The 22,629-nt window shown below is 36.0% G+C and overlaps 1 protein-coding gene across 11 annotated transcripts in view; it reads right to left on the reverse strand.

The window, feature by feature from the left end:
• The window catches only part of ZNF385B (zinc finger protein 385B), a 448,508-nt gene that overhangs the window by 28,116 nt on the left and 397,763 nt on the right, over positions 1 to 22,629 (reverse strand). For all 11 annotated transcript variants that reach the window (XM_042949282.1, XM_042949283.1, XM_042949279.1 and 8 more), the window contains one exon: positions 3,057 to 3,219. In XM_042949282.1, coding sequence (XP_042805216.1) covers positions 3,057 to 3,219 — 163 coding nt within the window. The remainder of the gene's footprint in view (positions 1 to 3,056; positions 3,220 to 22,629) is intronic.

Genomic DNA, 22,629 nt, shown 5'->3' on the forward strand with positions numbered 1-22,629 from the left:
TGGTATTGCTTTTGTGGATATGACAGAACAAATAAAATAAGTTCATTAGTGTTAATATTTATAGAAAACATAGGGAAAGGAAGAAGTAATCTGAATAAGCTGACCAATGAATTACCAAATAATTTACACATATCTTGAGTACAGAAACATGGAAAATGAGGTAACTCCAAAATGTCACTGGTTACCATTACTTCTAGTCCAAGTCTGGACAATGACACAGTGAGTGAGGCCAATGCTGTTAGACCACAAGTACTTTGCAGTGGATAGAGAAGTGGCGGAGAAAGCAGAGGATGCAGGGTCAGAGACCACCACATAGCTACTGAGGAAGAGATTCTGTGGCTCTCTCCCTACTCTCACCCCCTACGGTTCTTCTAGACCTCAGTTATCTTTCCTACTTGATCCTAGTGTGTACTTAATGCTCACTAGGCAAACACAAGTGCTTAGAAAGTCTCTTTCACTAAGCTGTCACTAGTATTCGACAGTAGGAATAAGTCCCTTGAATTGTTTAAATTTTCACATGTGTTCATTGGGTACCTTGTAGGTATAAGGTACTCAGGCCCCTGAGTAGGTATTGTGACCCAGGCCCCTGTATTTGGATTTTCTATTTCCACATTGCTTTTTCCTCGGCTGTGTATCTTAGTCTTTGACTTTTTTTTTTTCATGCTTCCTTTCCTCTTCTTCCACGTTTTTCCTTCTCTTTTTAATTGTCTTCTCTACTTTTGTTGATCCTTCTCTATTTTCAACATTTTCTTTCCACTCAATACTTTTGCTACTATCCCTAGACAAACCCAATTCCCAAGTAATAATATAACTAAGGGGAGCACTGAGCATACACAACAGCAATACTGGAACATTCACAACACCTACCAACTGTGCTATTAGCTTGCAACACAAAATAAGCTGAAAGAATGGGCTCACATTGTTTTATCATTTTGTGTATAAGTTCTGCTTTGCTTCAAGAGCATAATTCAGGTAATAAAACCTTTGGCAGGGTATGTTTCATAGAGGCAACAATATCTTGTAGAAAATGAAACGAGGCAAGAAGTCAGGAGATGATGGATCCTGTTCTTCCAAACACTGGGTAACCTCCAGTAATAACTGCTGCAATATGGACTTTGCCTTAGTTTGCTATTTCGTAAACTGTGGATAATGCTTTATCCTAGTATCTGATAGACCTGGGTGAAAGATTAATTACATAACATACATAAAAAAGACTTTATTCTTTAGAAGGGAAGAGGTGTGATGTAATAATCTAGTATTATCTGTTCATCAGATAACATGATTTAGTGATTCCATCACACAAAGAACAAAAAGGTTTTCTTATCAAATTTGGGTTAACTCAACCCTAGGCTGCAGAGCTCTTAGAACCAGCATTCCTGGGACCTGATCAATAATTGTCTCTTCCTAAATAGTCTTTTTGCCTGACCAGGCTATCTGAAAGTTCCTCTTATAGTAGTGGATTTGCTCTCCTCCAAAGGCCCTGAGCAGCCACAGGAAAGCATTGTTAAGTCTTCCCCTCAAATTTTACAAGGATTTGAAGAGCAGAAGAGATTCAGAAGAGAAGTGTGTTTGTGTATGTGTTTGTGTGTGTGCATGCATGTGCACGTGCGCTTCCAACAGAGAGGTCCCTGAAGACAGAGTCAAACATAAGGGAAAGGGATATAATCTGTTAGTCTCCTTTCATAGACACTGTTCCTCAGTTAGTGAAATGAGATTACTTATCCTTCTTGCTCCCTGAAGGGCAGTTGTGTGTGAAAGTCTTTTAAACATCCAATTTCATGATATACATGCTAGAAGAGTGATTTTTTTCTCTTCTTTCTGAGTCATTCAGTTTGAATCTACTCAGAAAAACTGCTGATTCATTGGACTATGAAATACAGACTCTTATTTTTTTAACTTTTTACTTTTTTTTTTTTACTTTTTTTTTTTTAACGTTTATTTATTTTTGAGACAGAGAGAGACAGAGCATGAACAGGGGAGGAGCAGAGAGAGAGGGAGACACAGAATCGGAAGCAGGCTCCAGGCTCTGAGCTGTCAGCACAGAGCCCGATGCGGGGCTCGAACTCACAGACCGTGAGATCGTGACCTGAGCCGAAGTCGGCCACTTAACCAACTGAGCCACCCAGGCACCCCGTCTTTTTACTTTTTTTAATGTTTATTTACTTTTGAGAGAAAGAGAGAGAGACAGAGCACAAGCGGGGTAGGGGCAGAGAGAGAGGGAGACACAGAATCCAGAGTAGGCTCTGGGCTCTGAGCTGTCAACACAGAGCCCGATGTGGGGATCAAACTCATGAACCACAAAATCATGACCTGAGCAGAAGTCAGACGCTTAACTGATTGAGCCACCCAGGCACCCCTGAAATACAGACTCTTCTTAGGAGGCATTTCCTAGTAGCCCATTTCCAATTATGTAAAGTTCTGTTAGTCAATTCATAACTTTTAAATAGCTCCCTTAAAATCCTCAAGTTCATGTAATTATGAGGAGAACTCTACATAGATCTTCAAAAATCAAAATCTCTTATTACTGAACACATTTCCAGATTCATTCAATAATGCCACTCTCAGAAAACTTCACCTTTTTGCCCCTCCACTCCCCTTTACTGCAGTAAAAGAATATAAAAATGTCTATTAATAAACAACTTTAAGAATTCCTTCACTGAAAATAGCTATAGCAAAAACCAAACATAAAGTGAATAAAAAGGTAATAAACTCAGTATTTTAGATTAGATCCATTTCTTGATTTTTGTCTAAACACATTGTGACCAAGTAGCCTCTGCTTATTTTCATGCATATATACATATACATATATATATATATATATTTACACACACACACATATATATACTTAAATGTATATATTTAACAACATGGAATGGTAACATATCAAATGCCTAGATTCCGTGCAAACACATAACCCTTCCTGTGAAGGAAACATATTAATATCATAAAAACAAATCATGGAGAGTAACATGCAACTGCCGAGGGGAGGAGTGTAGGGTTGGGGCAGGGGACCAGGAGAAACACAAAGAATGTAAAGAACAAAAAGTGTCATTGACCTGATTTGTCAGAGCTGTTGCCTGTGATTGGAGTGATGGAGCAGCTGGGATTAGCCTTTGCGCTGTCCTTGGAAGAAACCATTTTGGGTTTATTTTTCGTTGCCTCTAGTGCTTTGACCTTCTTGGCATGTTTACTTCCTTTGTAGTGGGCCTCGGCCTGGCTCTACAAAGGAGAACAAATCAGGCTCATTTTTTTTGCTACTTACAAACACCACAATGGATGATCATGCAGGAAAATATACATTCATTCATAGGCACCACGGACATTTACAACTCAGCACTCAACTACGGTTTTGGCATTTCATGAAGTGGCCAACCAGTATCTAAGGGGTTTTCGTACATTGAAACCTTCTCTATAGCACAGAGGACCTGTGTCTTTTAAAAACAGACATTACGTGAGCGGACAACAGCACCAGGCCACAATTGTGATGAAGGTGAGCTTTGTCATCAGTTCCCTCCCAACACTCCCTTTGGGTTACTTTTCAAACATTTAGCTGGCATCAAGCTGCTTTGGGTGTGTCCTTCCACAAACATCCCACTTTGTTTCCCTTCAGCTAAAAGCCTGTTTGCCCTGTATCTACTTTCTTCTGGGCTCTGCTCTGAGAGCAACTGACGTGACAAAGCAACTTGCTGGTGGGTGGAAATGGTGCTACATTTTAGAGTCATCTACATGTGCTTCATGCATCATTTTGATGATTCCAGTTCCAAGAACAGATAATTTATTTTTATTTATTATTTACTTATTTTAATTTTTAATGTTTATTTTTGAGAGAGAGAGAGAGAGATACAAAGCAGTAGTGGGGGAGGGGCAGAGAGAGAGGGAGACACAGAATCTGAAGCAGGCTCCAGGCTCCGAGCTGTCAGCGCAGAGCCCGATGTAGGGCTTAAACCCACGAACCATAAGATCATGACCTGAGGCAGAGTTGGTCACTTAACTGACTGAGCCACCCAGGCGCCCCTCAAGAACAGATAATTTAAGCCACAGAGGAGGTAGGGACAATCCTTGTTTCTCATCTCAGATGAGATTCTGAAGTCAAAGCAGTTAGGGTTTCACTCACTTATACACAAAGTATAGGTGGAACTGTGACTTCAATACTAGATCGAAAGGAAGAAATCAAGACAAGTGAGTACTAAAAATCTTTAAAAAACAAAAACCAGATTAGAGTAAAACAAGAAAACATTTGGTCAATTTGTTGACATTTGAAAAATCTCTCTCTGCCTAAAGAACACAGATTTTATATTTTGGGCATCTAGCACTAATAAACATATTAACAAAAGAATCTAAGTATACTTGCTTCAATTTCATTTTGAATAGAACCTGAAAATACAAACATGCATTTGGCAGAAGCAAACAAACAAACAAAAAGAACAAATCAAAACATATATTATCTGGTATATTAGCTTAGTTATAAAGGAGAAATAGATGATAAACTTATCATAAAATGACTTTTCATTAGAGAATTTCTAAAATAAAAACTTTATAAAATGTCAGTTTTCCTTATACATGTATGTGTTTGAAGATGGTTGCACTAGTGTTTTCACTCATTTTCCTCAGCAAGCTGAATACAGATGGGGTGCGTATGTGTGAATGTGCACACATGTGTAAGTAGGGAGATGGGAGTAAAAATGGACAGAAGGAGTCAGGTTTTAATTCTGTATTTCAACTAAAGATATGTAAGTGATTTTCTTAGCATTGAACCCTGATCACGCAAGGTCAATAGCCTTGTATTGACTTATATTGGTTTGCTTAAGGACTTGGTTTGCTATAGTTGGTTTGCTTAAGGACTTCTCATGTTGATCTCTATCAAGCTGGAAAAAAATAACGATACCAAGGAAGGAGAAAAGTACAACATAAGTTCTTTATGTATTATGAACAAAGAACGGTTAAGTCTAGTTGATATAGATGGTTGGATATAAATTAAGAAAATATACAAATAAAAATTTAAAAATTGATAACATGAAGTAATAATAATAATGACTAATATTACTGAACCACTGCCAAGCATAGTTCTAAATGTATTATGTGTATTGGCTCATTTAATCCTCATAATACTCTGTGAGGTAGGTACCATTATCAATTAGCATTTTACAAACAGAAAACTAGGCACAGAGAAGTTAAATAACATGTCAAAAGTCATACAGGTAGGTGTAGAAGCCGTTCAGGTACACCATACAGGTAGGTGTAGAAGCATACAGGTAGGTGTAGAAGCATTCTGTAGAATGCTTACATTGGATACCCCTATTTAATGATTTGCCCACACATTTACGTACACATACTCACACTAAGTTAACATTATAATTTTATTAAAAGGGAAAAGTTACAAAAAAAGCATGCTGCTTTTAATGACTCAGTGAAAGAGTATGTCTTAATAGAAGTTTCTATGAGTAGGAAAAAACTACTTAATTCATGGAAAATATACTAGTATAGTACCTTAGGCCTGATCCTTCTGCTGAAGAGCTCAGAAAGTCTTACTTTTTAGGTATATAACAATTTCTACATGGTATCAGGAGACCTAATAACTCATCTTTCCAGTATACTAAATAGTGTGATGTTACTTTAGTGCCCTTCGGCTAATGAAACGAAACGTACGGTTCTCTAAATAGAACCTCCTAGCACAAGATAAGCAAAGTGTCATTTCCTCAATTACAATTTCCTGGCATCACTGCAGAAAGTTAACAGCATCAATTAGCACTTGAGATAAAGATCCAGCTAAGTGATGCCTCACTGGATGCCAAGATGGAAAGAACTCTCCATAGCCATGATCCACTTCCCTTTTGAGTTTTGGGGCATGGAGAGAAGTGCACCAAGGGAACTTAGCTTCTACTGAATGTTATTTGGGAAGGACTGTGGAATAAAGATAGTGGCAGGCATCACTCCCTCACATTTGCATCTTTCCAACTCCCGTGTGGTATTCTTGGTACTAGAACTTTGCTATCCTCAGTACTGTGTCTGGGGCAGTGTCAACAGCTTCTAAATCCTGGGCAAATCTTCAAGTGAAACTGAGACACTGTTAAATAGTAACACGATTAACCTGACTTCATTATCTAGGACTCTCCTTAGTTGAGGAACGAAAGAAACAAGGACAAGAGCCAGAAAACCCATGAACTAGGCAACACAATCAAGCCCAATCAACAATGGTTCTTGTATCACTTCTAAGAGACCTGGTTGACCAAACTGACTTACTTTACACCTCAGTGACTAAACAGCAGACATGTATTTGTCTAGCTCTAATGGCTTGCTTTCTGCTTCCCCGCCAAAAGTGCTACCATGCCCCTAACTGGCAATGATCAAAGAAACCTCTTGCCAAGAATTGTCAGAATTCAAAAGTCGCCTAAACCACCATACTGACTTCCACATAAGAATTCATCAGTATCTAGGTCTTTCTCTCACAGGTCACCCCAGTAGCAACCTGACCATCTACCGGCAGAGGAATAGCTTCGACAGGAAATGACATCCTGAAATTTTCTCTTCTGTTTATCCCCATTTTTGTTACTAAAGCCTTTTGTTTTCCCAAAATCTCTACATCTCTCCTCCCCAGTGGACCCCACTGGTCCAAACAAAAAAGTTAAAGACAGAGATAATGCATTGCTTCAAAAATAAAAAACATAACACTAAAAATTTCTAAAATCCACTACACTCCCATTTCTGGTTTTTACCTTATTCCTAATTTGGACTTCAGAGAGGTGCCTTGGATCTTGAAACATGACATTAAACTGTGCTCATTTTGTATAGAAAGGACAGTCCAAAGACAAACTTACAAAGTGGGGAAGAACAAAGTCCTCAACTATTTATTTACCAATAAGTCCCATCCGGTTGCTTTTTGAAAACTAATGAGAACTCTTTCCTTCATTAAATAAATTGCATCAGTAAAACTATTGGTGCCTATTTTTCTGAGACCTTAGATTTCAGTGTGTTAAGCAGTGCTACATGGGAAATAGAAGAGGTCAGTTACTTTTCAGAAAAACTCTATACACTAAAAGGCCAAATAAGAAAGAGGTCAGATGAACTACCATAAAAATGGGCTACATTAAAATGGGAAAACATTATTATTGTTGCACAAAAAACTATTTAGTACCTGCTACGTGCTAGACATTGAGAAAGATTAAAAATAAAGACCCCTACTCACAAGAGTGGTGGGAAGGAAAAGAAAGGCTTGCAAATAACTACAACTCAAAGCAGAGAGTGGAATTGTAAAGTGGGGTGTAAAGAGCAACAAAGAGGAATAGGAGTTAGAGAAGGGGCAAATCTCTTTGGTTTGGAGGCGATCACGGAAGCTTCATGACAAAGGGACATTCCAGCTGGGGCCTGCTCTGGGGGTGGGGTTCTGAAGTGGTGATGTGGAGGGGCACAACAGGGAAAGAGGGTCACATGGTGCTACTCTGAAAATTATTATCCCCTGTAAAGCAGAAAATGTATAATAGTGTTCTACAATTAAAACAACAAATGTTCTTTTCATAGGCATCTTGTAGAGAAAATGGTTATAAAGTAAGATGATGCTTTTGCATCACAGATTTTATCCTCTGCTCCAAACTATAATCCTATATTAAAACAACAACTAAATTATTTATATCGAAGCTTTAATAATTGTTTGAGATAAAAGCATGGCACTTAAAATACTACAGCTAAACATATTAAGAAACAAACTAAAGACTAATAAATAGCTAAATCATTATTTAAATCTTTACTTTAACACAGACTATTTTTAACTATTAAAAGGCTTTTTGCATATTGTTGCATTGACAAAATCACACACTTTCAGAGACAAAGCTACAGCATATGAAACATAAAATGCACCCAAGAGCAAGGCTTACTTAATCCAAAGATTGCTAGTAAATCTTTCTGCTGGTATTTGCAATTGTAAGGCTTACACTATCAGTAATGACATACTACTGGCTTTGATATTTACTTCATTCAATCCTCAATCTATTGGGATCTATTGAAAACAAAGTCCAGACAAAATTATAACCAATATGAGCTTTTTAGCTTACAAAGACATAATGTCCTTGCTAATTTCTAATTTATAGCTAAGTGAAACACTCCAGGTTGCTACAATCTGTGCATAGTCGCCACACTGTGTAACTCCAGGAATGAGTGAATGGTGCGCTCTGGATTCCTGCATGCCAGAGTTCCGGCCATAGCATTTCATATTCAATGGCTTTAGAGTACATATGTAAAAAAAAAAAAAAAAAAAAAAAAAAAACAAAACAGAAAACCATCAACTCCAAATATTTCTATATTGCTAAAGAGAAAAGACATGGTTCTCTAGGAAGAAATGATGTGCATTCTGGATTGCTAATTCTCTTTGGGCTCAATTTAGATTCTATCAAATACCATTAGACAAAAGTGGAGTTCTTGGGTTGCTGCTGTTTTAAAATGCCAATATTTGACAACATGAGCTTTACACATATATTTGTTCACGTTATCAAAACATTCCCATGTAGGCAAATTAGCTCATTTCTTTCTTTAGTGGGCTTTAAGTTATCAAGTTAATTTTTCAAATGTAGCCTATTAGTCAGCTAAAAGTCTCAAAGCTCATGTTTCTGGTACATGATTCACTGGTGGAATTACTTTACATATTGAAACATGGAGAAGCTATAAATGGACCTAACAACTATGACAGAATTTACATAATGAACTAGAAAAACACTGCAGTTTGAGTTTAAAATCATTGAGAATACAGCAAAAAGTCTTTTTTTTTAAGTGCTTTAAAAAAATAAAATTGTTTTTTGCAGAGTTCCAAGTGAAGAAAATTTTGCATCATTTTTCCAGTGAGTTTTATATTTCAATTATGTGAAGGTGAATTATTAATTTAATTAAGTAATTAATTAATTAATTTAGAGAGAGCATACACAAGCAGGGGAGGGGCAGAGGGAGAGGGAGAGAGAGAATTCCAAGCAGGCTCCATGCCCAGCCAAGTGTGGAGTCCAACGCAAGCCTCTTTCTCATGACTGTGAGATCATGACCTGAGCCAAAATCAAGAGACAGACACTTAATCGACTGAACGACCTAGGCACCCAATAGGTGGATTATTAATTTTAGATGATTTCCAGCAATCTAAGATTCTTCTCCTGAATATTCACCTATACCATACGTTTCCAGTTAGGGTTGAGTAAAGCAGGGCATTAAAGAGACAGTTAGTTATATGAACTTGACCATGTCAACTGTGATCTGAGCCCCAGATCCTTTAAGATGAAACCAAATCATTTCATTTCATTGAATTCTGCTCTCTCCTCCTTATTCTTTCCGTTTTTTTTTTTTCAAATTAGGCCACAGTTAAAAAACAACTCAATCATACATATGTGTCAAGATGAAGTTTGTTCCAGAATATTAATTTCCAAATTCTATTCATGAATATCACAAATTACAGAGATTGTAGTTTGAAAATATTTTTCCCCCACCAACCTAAGGTTTATGAGAATTTCTTTCAACATAAATAACGGATAAGAAAATGAGATTTATTTAATGTCACAATTTCTTTAGCATCATGAGAATTTAGTTAAGAATTAAGCAAAAAGTATCTGAAATGCTTACCCTAAGAAAATAAGACTGCTTACTCTCCATTTCATATTACATTACAATTTTGAAAGGTATATTTATCTTGTTGTCTAGGCTTGGGGGTCAATATTTGAGTCAATTTAATAATAAATGTATGTGTAAACTCCTAGTATTTGCTCTACAGTTCAATCGAGGCAAGATGAAGTAAATAAAACCCAGGAAAATATGCCCTTAACTTCTCCCCCAAATCATAAGGGAGCTAATCATGAACTCCACATAGAATGCATTTATAAACCAGATTCTCTAAGTTATTATGCCCCAAATGGGAAAATTAGTGTTCTGTACACCAACATAATCTTGACTATGAAATAATGAGAACATTTATAAATTATAAAAATATCTAATTTTCTCAAAGAATTATGCATATGGGGCCTAATGTGTTAGAACTTTTAAATCTTAGAGTTTTTATGCAACACATGGATACCGTCTTTTATTTTTATAGTATGCTACAAAACATTAAGGATTCGGTAATAATTACTTAATATTCTTGAGTCACTTATTTTATGATTTTCCCAAAAGTGGAAACTATCTACCTCTCCCAAATTATCTTCACATCTTATATTAAACTGGGAAATTTTAGTTGCTCATTCTCAGCTACCTTGAAATATAAAGAAGGGCAATTCAGAATTTACAGTGATTTCACAGTTACATTCTAAGTATCTAATATGTTTGAAAGTGCTGCTATCTTTCAGTGGGGAAACGGATTGCCATTATGTGCTTTATAAGAGTGATTTTTGGTACTCAATGATAAGTAATGCAGTATAATTCAGGTCTACACATTAAAGCTGTGAGTCTATAGCTAACTAATTCAAGTCTTCTGATGGTCTTTTAAATTAGGCTCCCAGGCTTCCACACATTAATTTTTAATCAGTCTAGAAGGTATTACATTTACTTCCATTCCCATATTAAGGAAATTTATATAAATGATACAAAATAAATCTAAAATTAGAATTTGCATTGTGTCTCCTTATATTTGATATATAATATCTGTAAAGTAGACAAAAGTGGCAAAGTAACTTTGAAAGTGCAGTGATCAGAAAACTGGTTGAAGAATGGCGTTAGTAATATGTTATATATGTTTAATATATTATTTATGTATCATTATTCATTTTAAAATCTCTTTTACAAAGTAGTTTTTAGTAAAACTCATACCTCCAAGCCCTAAACCAATTTTTAAAACCTAGCATACATTTTCTAATTCAAAATTAAGTGAATATGTAAATGTAAAGACTAATACCATATCCTTTCAAAACATACAGATAAAACTAAGTAAAAATGATGCAATTGTACATATTTAGTAGTCACTTAGCTAACCTGAGTCATATTAAGGTGGTCTCTACACTAAAGTACAAGAGTAAACTAGAAATTTTCATTCCAGATTAATTTTGTCAATGTTCTCATATGTAAGATATTGGTCTACTGGAGGCAAAACTAAAATAAAAATGCCTATAACTTCGATTTACCCATAAAAAATTTTTAAAAAAATATAAAATACCCATAAATATAAAAAATATAAATTTACCCAATATAATCAGCGAGGTGGACTTCTAGTTTCTGAATCTGTGTGATATTGTCTAAAAGTTCTATCACCGGGGTGCCTGGGTGGTTCAGTAAGTTGAATGCCGGACTCTTGATTTCAGCTCAGGTCATGATCTCGTGGTTGGTCGGATGGGGCCCCATGTTGGGCTCTGTGCTGACAACAGGGAGCCTGCTTTAGACTTCGTCTCTCCTTCTCTCTCTGCCCCTCCTCCAGTCATGTGTGCACGCATGTGTGTGTGCTCTCAAAATAAATAAACATTTAAAAATTCTATTCACCAATAATAGTCACAACAAAGGTTGTTCATATAATGTATGATAATAATTAATGTGAACTGTGTCTTACTCATCTTTGAGTCTTCTGAAGTACTTATTGTATGGTACAGACTCAATAAAATGTTTTTGAATTGAATCTAATACATATATGGGACAGAGTAGGAAAAATCTTCTAAAAGCAGGAATTTAATGCCGACAGTCCATTCATCCTTTAATTCAACAAATGCATATTGAATACCTGTTATGTTTTAGGCATCATTCTGAGTGTTGTGGGATGCAGGTCTAGTAAAACTTATATTCTAGCATGGGAGATAGATAATAAAATATAAATTTATATATATTTAAGGGTAGTGTTAAGTGATAAGTGATACATTTATGAGCAGTTAAGCGGTGCTATAAAAACAATCAGGAATGGTAAGTACGGTAGGCTATAATGGGATGGGGTGCCATTTTAGGCATCAAGATAAGTCTTTCTATTGAGGGGGCATTTGCAGAGAGACCTAAATGAAGTGAGGGAGTTAACCAGGTAGATGGGAGAAAAGCATTTCAGATCCAGGGAATAGCAAATGGCCATTGCAAGGATCTTGACTTTAATCTGAGGAGATGGGAAATCCCTGCAGGGTTTTGAATAGACAAGTAACCTTGTTTAAGTTCTGTTTATAAAATAATCACTCTGGTTATTGTGTGGAGTACAAGCTATGTGTGTATGGTGAGGAGGCTGGGGGTGGGCAAAGTAGAAAAGGAGGCTGTTACAATCATTCAGGCATGAGATAAAAAGGATTCAAAGTCAAATTCCACTGAAGGATCTGAAATGTTTCAAAAGAATGATTTTATTAATTAACAGTTATAATATTGGGCAGATTTATAATCTTTGAACTTGAACCAACCAAGATTTCTATAGAATTTTGTGTCTAAAACTGTTTTCAATTTTGTGTCCAATAACCATTACTTTTGTTACTTTAAAACTTGTGTTTATTTTTTGTCTAGGTAATACAACCATACACCTGAAAAGTATATAAAAGAAGTATACAGAGTGAAAAGTCTACCTCTCAAACCTAGCAACTAGTTGTCACTTTGTGTGTGTCCTGCCAGAGATAATTTGCATGCCTATCAAGCAAACATACACATATGTGTGCATTTTCCATTCTTCCCTTTTTAGACAAATGACTACATAGCACATATGCTGTTTTGCATTTGCCTGTTCTTAGCAATAGATTTTACAGAGTCTTTAAATGAGTAATTAAAAATTTTTCTAACTTTTTAAGTGGTTGGATATATTTATTCCATTGTATGGATGAACCATAATTTTTTCCAACAGCACCTTATTGATGGATATTTAGGTTGTTTCCAAAGCTGTGCTATTGCCCATGATGCTGAAATAGGCATTAGATGCTTCAAATAATTATTTTTCTTCTTTCACAATTAGACATGATTTTGTTTTTTTTAAGTATTAAATTGAATTGAAGGAGAAATTTAAGATTTTCCTAGTTTCCATACCCTAATTTGTGATTATGGATATATTCTAGCTATATGTTTCCCTAAGTATATTTGTGGTAATCAGGTAACAAAATTAACACCCCTGCTCCAAGATTTAAAAAATGGTATGAAAATTATAGAAAAGAAAGGGCCTTCAGATGGGCCTTCAATAATGGAAAGGATTTTGAAAGCAATAGATCATGCTCCCAATAAAGAGAAGACTATGATAAGAAAAATATGTCTGGAAAAATGAATTTATGTTTAGGGAAATGTGAATAATCAGTTTGAGTGAAATGTGGGCATGGGTAGAGTAGAAGTGGAAGAGAAGGTTAGAAAGGCAAGTGCCACATTATTTAGGCCTTAAGTAGTAAGCAATGGGAAGGTAGTTTACAAACAGCATACTTAATAAGGTAGATAATGAGAAGCCACTGAGGGCTTATGTTCAGCACAGTCTGATAGCAGCAAAGACCTACTAGAAGGAAAGAAAAGGCAGGAGAGTAAGAATTAGAAAGATCTTACCATAGCAAGACAGGAAGTAATGGTCTTCCTAAATACACAGATTTCAAATTTCAGGGGCATTATAAACCAAAAGCCAGAACTTTTTATAGAAAAGGAGCTATTCCTCCAATTAAGGCAAGCCTCTCAACCCAGAGATGCTGTTCTCTTTTGCCTTTCCCAAGTCTATTATCCCTTTTCTTTGCTACATTTATATTCAATCCTCCTCTCCCAAACAAATCCTTATGCTCAGGGTCTAAACAAGCTCTAATCTCCCCAACTCAAAATGAACCATCTTTCAACCCACTTTCACCCCTAGTTTTGTACCCAGTCACTTTGCTCCTTTTCACAGATTCATTTGTTAAATTGTATGCATATCTTCATTCCCTCTGCTTGATTCTGGTCGATATTAATCCTCTGAAACAGATATCACCAACACACTGATGCCCTACATGCTAAAGCCAAGAACGTTTTGCATTCCTCATCTTGCTTGAGCAATAGGGTGCACCTGACCCTGCTGACCTCTCGCCTCCTCTTTGGAAGGCATTCTTTTTCAGCTCTTTCCTAGGTTGGCATCCCCCCACCTTCCTTTCAGAACCATGCGCAGGCTCACCCTCCCCCGCCCAATCATTGAATGTTGATATATTCCAAAGTTCAGTTTAGGCCTTCTTGTCTCCTCAGACAAAACCTTCCAATCAAGAGATGAGTCTTACCCACACTACAACTTCCCTAACCACCTCTACACCAATAATTTTCTGGTTTCCACCTCTCCAGTCTACGTCTTTCTTCTGAGCTCCAGACCTAGAATATCCACTTGGATAACTCAAGCACTTTATCTTTTTTTAAATTTTTTTAATGTTTATTTTTGAGAGAGAGAGAGAGAGAGAGAGAGAGAGACAGAGCATGATCAGGGGAGGGGCAGAGAGAGAGGGAGACACAGAATCCGAAGCAGTCTCCAGGCTCTGAGCTGTCAGCACAGAACCTGACGCGGGGCTTGAACTCACGAGCTGTGAGTCATGACCTGAAGTGAAGTTGGACTTTAACCGACTGAGCCACCCAGGTGCCCCTCAAAGCACTTAAATATAAGTTCAAAACCCAACTCCTGTGATACCAAACAAGTGGTATCACTTGTCTATACTTTGTTGCCCAAACCACCTAGTGCTCTTCCAGCATTTGCTTTCTGTCAGTAGCAACCCTCTACATCTGTTGTAAGAGCCAAATCCAGGGATCGTCCTCACTGTCACATTCTACCTCCACACCCACATTCAATCAATTACTAAGTTCTCTAGATTTTAGCTTCTAGATATTTCTCTAATCCAGCTAATAATTTATGTCCCTGTCACAACCACTTTAGTCCAAAATGCCCTCATCTTACTCCACCAGCCTCTTTAGTGATCACTCAAAGGCCCTCTTGCTCTCTTGCAATCTCCACATGGCAGCCAGAGTGATATTTTCAAAATACAAATCTGATCATGTCATTCCTCTGCTCAACATCCTCAGCACCTTTTCACTATTTGTGGTTAAAAATCTAAAATAGCCCTATTCAAGATCTGTATGGTCTACTTCTTACCTACCTCTAGTTTCGTATGGTAGCAGCTCTCTGTCACTCTCTGAGGGACTGAAATAGAGTGTGGCTTGAATATAATGATAGTATACCATCCTTTTGCACATGCCTAAAATACTATTCCTTTTCTCTTTTCCTAATTAATTCCTATTCATCCTTCAGAACCTAGTCCAAACATCTTCCTTAGGAAGCCTTCCATGATCCCCCAGACTAGGCTACATCCTAACTCTTTGAATTCCTTTCTTCACAGCACATCTCACAACTAAAAGTTAATTATTAACTTTTATAATAATTTGATTAATGCCTGTATTCCCTCACTAGACAATAACCTTCATTAGGCTTGCCCTTATAAGATTTTTCCTCTTCATTGTATCTCTTATACTTAGCACGCTGCCTGAGACATTCTAGGCATTTATTTCATAGATACTGATTACATGGATCAATGAATGAATGAATGAATGAATAGATGGAGAATCTCAATTACTTGCCAACAGAATTAAAGTAAGGGTAGAAGAAGAAAAGTAATTAGAGTTCTCTAAAAGTTTCAGGCCCAATTGACTGGGAAAATAATGAAATGATTAACAAAAAATGCAGTTATGGTGGGATGAGAAATTTGCAGAGGAAGATGAAAACTCAGTTTGGGCATCTTCTAGTTAGGCTGCTAATGGGCACAGTGCAGAGGTTCAACAAAAAACTGGAAATGCAAATGGTAGTTGAACAAAGTGGCTGGGACTAGAGACACCCATTTGGGAGCCACATGGTAAGATGATAGATGAAACTCTGGGGATGGATGAGATTCCTGAGAAATTAAGTAGAAAGGGGGAGAAAAACCTATCTGAGGAAAGAATTTTGAGAAACAGCTCTATTTAATAGATAAGATGAGGAAGAAAAGTTGGCACAGGATATAGAAAAGACACCAGAAAAGCTGGATATACAAGGAAGTAATAAAACACAGAAATCAAGGGAAATAAAAAGGAAAGATAACTAAAGGAACAAAGGAAAAATAATTAAAAATACATACACACAACTATAAAAGACAAACTATAGTCTTACTGAAGGACAATAACATCTTAAATGTTAAAATATTTTTCTATAATTTCAAAACAACATCATAAAATAACTGGAAAATAATATAATATGAGGTCTTTGTGTCCTGGAAGAATATTTGATAATGTTGCATAGAAAGTGGAGTGGTAGCCATGTTTGTGTGAAATAAAGAACCTATTTATAGCTACTGCCCTGAGAAAAATCATAGTGCCTCACTCATCACTTCAAAGAACTGAAGAATGGGAGCCATAGAGAGAACATAGCAGTCAGAAGACTGCAAACACAATGACAAGTCACAAAAATTACTCTGAGTTCAATAATAAAAATAGTGACAGATAGTTACTATTTACTGTTTTCTGTGTACCAGACACTGTGCTAAGACTTTATTGACACCATCTCATTTAATCCTCATGAAACTATGTAAGGCAAGTGTTATTAGCCCGAGAGACTGAAAAGTTAAGTAATTATCCAACATTATACCACCAGAAAAAAGACCCTGGATTTAAACCCAGGATTAAAAGATAAGACCACTAGGCCCAAACGGCCTTCAGAGGAGAGGATCTAAAACAGAATAGACTCTCTCCCTTAGTTACTCTGATAAAAGATGACCTTCATTTCCTTAGGATAATCTAGAGGCAAAAACGGTCTGGGGATAGGACCTTTAAGATCATGTGAGATATAGTTTTCATTGTAGAGAATGGATTCAGTAATTCTCAACCAATCCTTGGGTGTCATAAATTAAAAATCCCCTTTAGGGGGTGCCTGGGTGGTTCAGTGGGTTAAGCATCCAGCTCTTGATTTCAGTTCAGGTCATGATCTCACAGTTCTGGGATGGAGTCCCTCCTCAAGCTCCATGCTGACAGTGCAGAGCCTGTTTGGGATTCTCTCTCTCTCTTTCTCCCTTTCTTTCTCTCTCTCTCTCTCCCTATCTTCCCCTCCCCCACTCTTACTCTTTAAAAAAAAATCTCCCTTTAGGACCACTTATTAATTCAAGAAATATGTGTGCACTATGCTAGGCACCAGGGAGACAGCAATACACAAAACATACTCACTCCCTGCCCTTATGGAGCCAACAATTGTTTGTGTGTGTGCACGTATGCACATGCACTGAAAACGGATACTAAATGAACGGTTATGTAAATAAAGATATCTTTACCAACCGTGATTCATTCCATGGAGGAAAATTACTGGGTGTTATAAAATTACTACTGGGAGTGGCTAGTTTAGACCAGGGAGTCTAGAAAAGCTTCTCCGAGGTGACACCTGAAAGAGGACTCTGGACCAGACCAAAGGTGTGGGAGGGACAGTAGTAGCTTGGGAGATTTTCGGAAATCAAAAGAAGCCATGGTGGCTGCAGCGTGGTGAGCAAAGGGACAAGTGGCAAGAACTAGATCAGAAATGTGCATAACTGGTTAGAACCCTGAATTTTCAGAGTTCTAGGTAACTAACAGAGTGAAGATTTTGGTGTAAGGAGTGGCCATAATCAAATGAGTCCCTCCTTCTTCCAGATTGCTGACTGAATTCTGCCTGTGATTCAAAGCAGTGGGTTGAAAAAAGGGTCACCAGCTGGTATGATCTTGGGGGTCTGGCTACTTGATCAGTCTCAATGTGCAATGAACAAATTCGGAACAGACCAGTCACTCAGTTACTGGTAAAATAATTCTTAAATACAGTGGTTCCCTCACTTGTCTATCAAGATAGCCCCAGGTCAGAACACAGAATCAGTGATTTATTGATCATTCAGTTAATTTGATCAGTGCAGATAACTAAAATGGATGTCATCCCTCAGAACAATGTCTCTTTCACCTGAAATATAAAATCTAGATATTACTTAAGTTCAAACACTTGACTCAAAAGACTTTCAGAGAAATGTTAACCAAGTCACAAATGTATTCATTTGCTTTAAAAAAAGAGAATAGTATTAGATATTAAGAAATGGTTATAATTTCAGAAAAACCTCATTAACGTAAACTAATTTGGATGAGGCGTATAATGAAATGGTAAAAAAAAAAAAAGGTTGAAAAAGTAGAACATTTTTGAAGAAATGCTGTTAGCTACCAGAGATTTTTAGGTGATTCATTAAAATATGTAAGAATTATTTTAAATTATATCATTGCATATATATTAATGAGCATCCTTAAAGTGCTTAAGTAAACTTAAAAAAATTGTTTCCATTGGTATTTTAAATCTCCATGCTTCAATCTCCTTTGCAACATTCATTTGCATTATCTTTGAAGAAAGGATTTGGACCAAACAAAAGTATAATTCACCCTATACCTGAATTATCACAAATTCCTAATTAATGTAGTCCAAATTAGTAAGAATTTACTTCATCTATAAAAAGGGAAATTTATGCAAAAGACAATTACTCAATGTTTAGATCTTTAGAAAACTAGCTTGAAGAGAATATCTTTTAGATATTCAAATTTTGTATTTTTTATCTGTATCTGCAAACTCAGTAATTCTATTCTGGCATTTTACAAATATTCATCATTTTCTCAACCTTTACAGATGTTGATGAATACCCCCTTCTATGACCATCTGTGTAAATGTATAAATTAAATCATAAAAAGAGGTTGTTGGTATTTTTAGTTTAAAAGTGCATATAGGGCATTTTGTTACCTTAAGCAATTAAATTACAAAACTTTAACAACTACTGCCTTAATGAATCTATCCTTTTCCATCCCTCTTGAATGATGGAAGACAAGCCAATAAAGATTCATGACATAAACAAATAAATCTTTGCATAAAAGGATTCCATAGGTATCTCTCAAATAACATAGAACGGTATTTTTTTCCAGAGCAAAAACCAGGTAATCACCTCAAGCTCACACAGGTCAGAGAGAATGAAAGCTACATTTCAGAGAACACTCAGTGGGCATCATCAAAGATAAAAAGAAAACTATTTGCTGATTACAAGTTAGCACTACATAATTTTGCATGCTAAATGTAACATGCATTTAAAGCAGAACCAGAATTCCTATAAACTGAATAACAAATGTCAGTGGTATACTGAAAATGAGGCTGTCTACCTCAGGTCCAGGAAATAAGGGGTTGTCCTGTCTATAAATAATTTAGAAGTAATAATAAAGCTATCAAACTAAATGACTAATACAGTGAACATTTAGGTATCAAGAGTGACCACAATCAAATGAAGACCTCCTACTTCTGACTAAATATCAATACATGCTGGCAATTCTAAACATAGTTATAAAATAATCTTTCTGAAAATAAAATTTGTTCATTCCACATTCTAAACAAATGCTGTGGTTACAGTTGAATTTCAATAATATATATGCAAGCTTAAATCAGCAAAGTTTTGTTACTTCTCTTTTAATTAACTACACAGAAGTTAATGCAGAGAACTTGCAATTATATAATTGAACTTCCAATGGACAATGACTCTGCTTACCTATTATTTTGAAAGTAAGTTCCTAATGGTTAAAAATCATTTAAGTTCATTTCAGATGTAGTTCAAGTCTGTGAATCCTGTGCAGCTCATACCCTAGCATTTCAATAGTTGATCTCAAATAAACAATGCTAGTACAGTGATTGCAAAGACAAAGAAATAGACATTCTCTCATTTTACATGACTGCTTAGGATTTTTATTTGTGTTTAAAATTTAGGAGTGAGACAGTATCAACTGTGAGGTGCATTATTCTTGTTTGGGAAATATGAATTTTAGCTTATATGTGACAAATTTTACTGATTTTATTGGCTAATCTTTAAAATTCTTTTAAATTAACTAAGCAATGAAGAACAAAATAAACTATCACTGGTATAATTTAGTACATATGTAGGTTGTATCTTTTTTGTAATTTTGATTTTATTATAATTCACTTATTTGTTATTATAATATTACTCACTACTGTGAAGAATAATATGTAGGTTTAAGTTTTTTCTAATTTAAAATACATTAATATAAATAAAAAGAATCAATCCTTTACTTTTTTCCTTTTTTGTACTGTAATATGAAGTGGTCTAGTAATATATTAAAACTTTAAAAATGTTTCTGAGTTTTATTCTGGACTTTGTTATTATTCATATAGATTCATATTTTTTTTTCCTGAAAGTGACTGTTCTATAGAGGGGATATTAAAATTATCTGTTTCTGGTATCAAATGTGTCAGGTATACCACTGATAAAGTAATACAGTTTTATTTATAAGAGTTAAAATACACTTCTAACTGAAGGTAACACAAATTAAGAGTCAAATCATTTTCTCAGCTCCCAAAAGTCATAACCTTAACAAGAGTGACATATTCTTGGGAGTTCTTGTGCATCAGAACTGTTTTCTGAGTACTGAATACAATATTTACTCTTCATGTGCCTTAGCAGATGGAATTGAAGAAAAAAAGACCAAGGTTTTATTTCATTTCATTTCATTTCATTTCATTTCCTTTCTTTCTTTCCTTCCTCCCTCCCTCACTCCCTCTCTTCCTTCCTTCCTTCCTTCCTTCCTTCCTTCCTTCCTTCCTTCCTTCCTTTTCATCCTTCCTTAACTCCCTACTTCCCTACTTCCTTTTCCTTCTTTCAAGATTAGGTAAGATGAAATGCTAGCCACTAAAAATGATTAAATCCTGGAACATATTGCCAAAGGAAGCTGTGGACATTCACTCTGCTAGAATGAAAGATTCAATCACTTTAATCATTATCTTAAGCGATCGTGGTTTCAGGTATGCAGGTAGGCAAAATTTTGCATAATTTTAGAAGGCTCATGGATTCTCTGCAGCCTATAAATAGAACAAACTCTTAAGAAGCCCCCTCTGTTTTAGCTCTAGCATTTATAATCCTTCAATTCTCTCTCCCTCATCCTGACCATCTCTCAAGTCTTTCATAGTTTCACCTCGTCCATGAACCTCTGTGCAAATACAGAGATAATATATGTGGAGAGTATCTACTATAGAGCCTGGTAGAACAGGCATCCATCAAATGCTAGCTTTCGGTTTGTGGGTATTCCAGCCTCTGTGCTGACTCCTTTTCTAAATTAATATTACTTTACAGTTTACAATATACAGTTAATCAGTGTTTCTAAGTGTATTAGCTTTGTTTCCCTAGCAAAATAATTAGGTCTGTGAGAATGGGGAAACTGTCTTCTATTTCTCGAATCCTCCTTTCTAGGAAAGAACTATTTTGAGACTCTTCTGTCCCTGGCTAAGTTGGCTGCTTCTTTACTCTTCTTGAAGAAGTCATATTAACTAGCAACACTATTTTCCAACGAAGATTCCTAGCTTGAATTTTTTAGTAATTGGCTAAAGCAAGACCTCCTCATGTGCTATTATCCCCTGTCTCCAACCTGAGCTATGTATCATAAAATTTCTTATGGTCAGTCAGGTTTTCTCCGTCAAAACTGACCTTTATGCTGACCCGCCATATCTAAAGTTCTCTGGTCTCTAGAGCAAATGATGTCACATTTTACTCAAACTGATGCTGAGAGATGAAAGTAGCTAAAAGTTATCTCTTTTGCAGGATGTTCTGAACTGTATTGAATCAGCCACTTGCTTGAAAGCAACAGAGTGGACAAAATTAGTTTTTGTTGCATCCAGGCTTTTTTTGTTTTGTTTTTGTCTTACATAAGTATTAGTTTTTTTCGGGTTGTGAAGGTTGTGAAAATTATAGCCAATTGCCCATGGAGGCATGAAGAATATAAAACAAACTATGGGAAACAAACATGTCCTAAAAATAAAACATGAATATAACTTTAAAGCAGTAGCTAATTATTGAGAAAAACTACAGGTGTTCAGCCTCGAAATTCTACCTGATTTCTAATTATACGTTAAATAAATTTTTAGCTGAAGAATCTCAAACCACTAAAATTGAGTAAAACATGAATCTGCTTGTTAAGGATTCCACAACCAATCTGAACTAAGGAAATCCATACCACCCAAAGAAGGAAAATACACAAGCTTTCAATAATCTTCCTCAAACCCCAAGTGGCAAGACAAATTTTAGATGGCCAAAATCACCAACAAAACGACTTGAAAATCCTTTCAGGATCCTTTTGCTTTTACCTACAAGAGCTGCTAACACAGGGATTTTACTCAGGAAAAAAAAAAAAAGAAGTCCCATAGTAATTTCTAAAGGTGTCATTCATATTTGCCCAGCAAACCTGTATTTAGTGGAAATGTACCAAAGCTTGTAGTATTGATAGTGAATTGTAGTACTAAACAGTTTCTGTTGAGAATATATTCTGATATATGGGGGTGTTTTTTGGTACTTTCCTTGTAACATTCATATTTGCTATTCTTCACAGCATCATATTGGCTAATTATTGTAACTTTGAATATTATTGAACACATATAAATACCTAAAGTAGCATGTCATGTGAGGCATCTATGTGTCTTGAGGAAAGCCAGAAAAATATTGAATTATTTGTGTTGCATGATTTCCTCATTAGTCAAGTATAGGACCTGATGAGTTTTTATAAGTCACAATGCTCACCATTTTTCAAAAATTTCACTTTATCCTAGTCTTTCCTTGTGATGAATTTAGGATCTGTTCTAAATTATCCAAATACACATTTAAAATAAGGTAATGCTGGGGCGCCTGGGTGGCTCAGTCGGTTAAGTGTCTCAGTTCAGCTCAGGTCATGATCATACAGTCTGTGGGTTCGAGTACCACT

This window comes from Panthera leo, chromosome C1, assembly GCF_018350215.1.
Source record: "Panthera leo isolate Ple1 chromosome C1, P.leo_Ple1_pat1.1, whole genome shotgun sequence".
Taxonomy (NCBI): Eukaryota; Metazoa; Chordata; class Mammalia; order Carnivora; family Felidae; genus Panthera; species Panthera leo.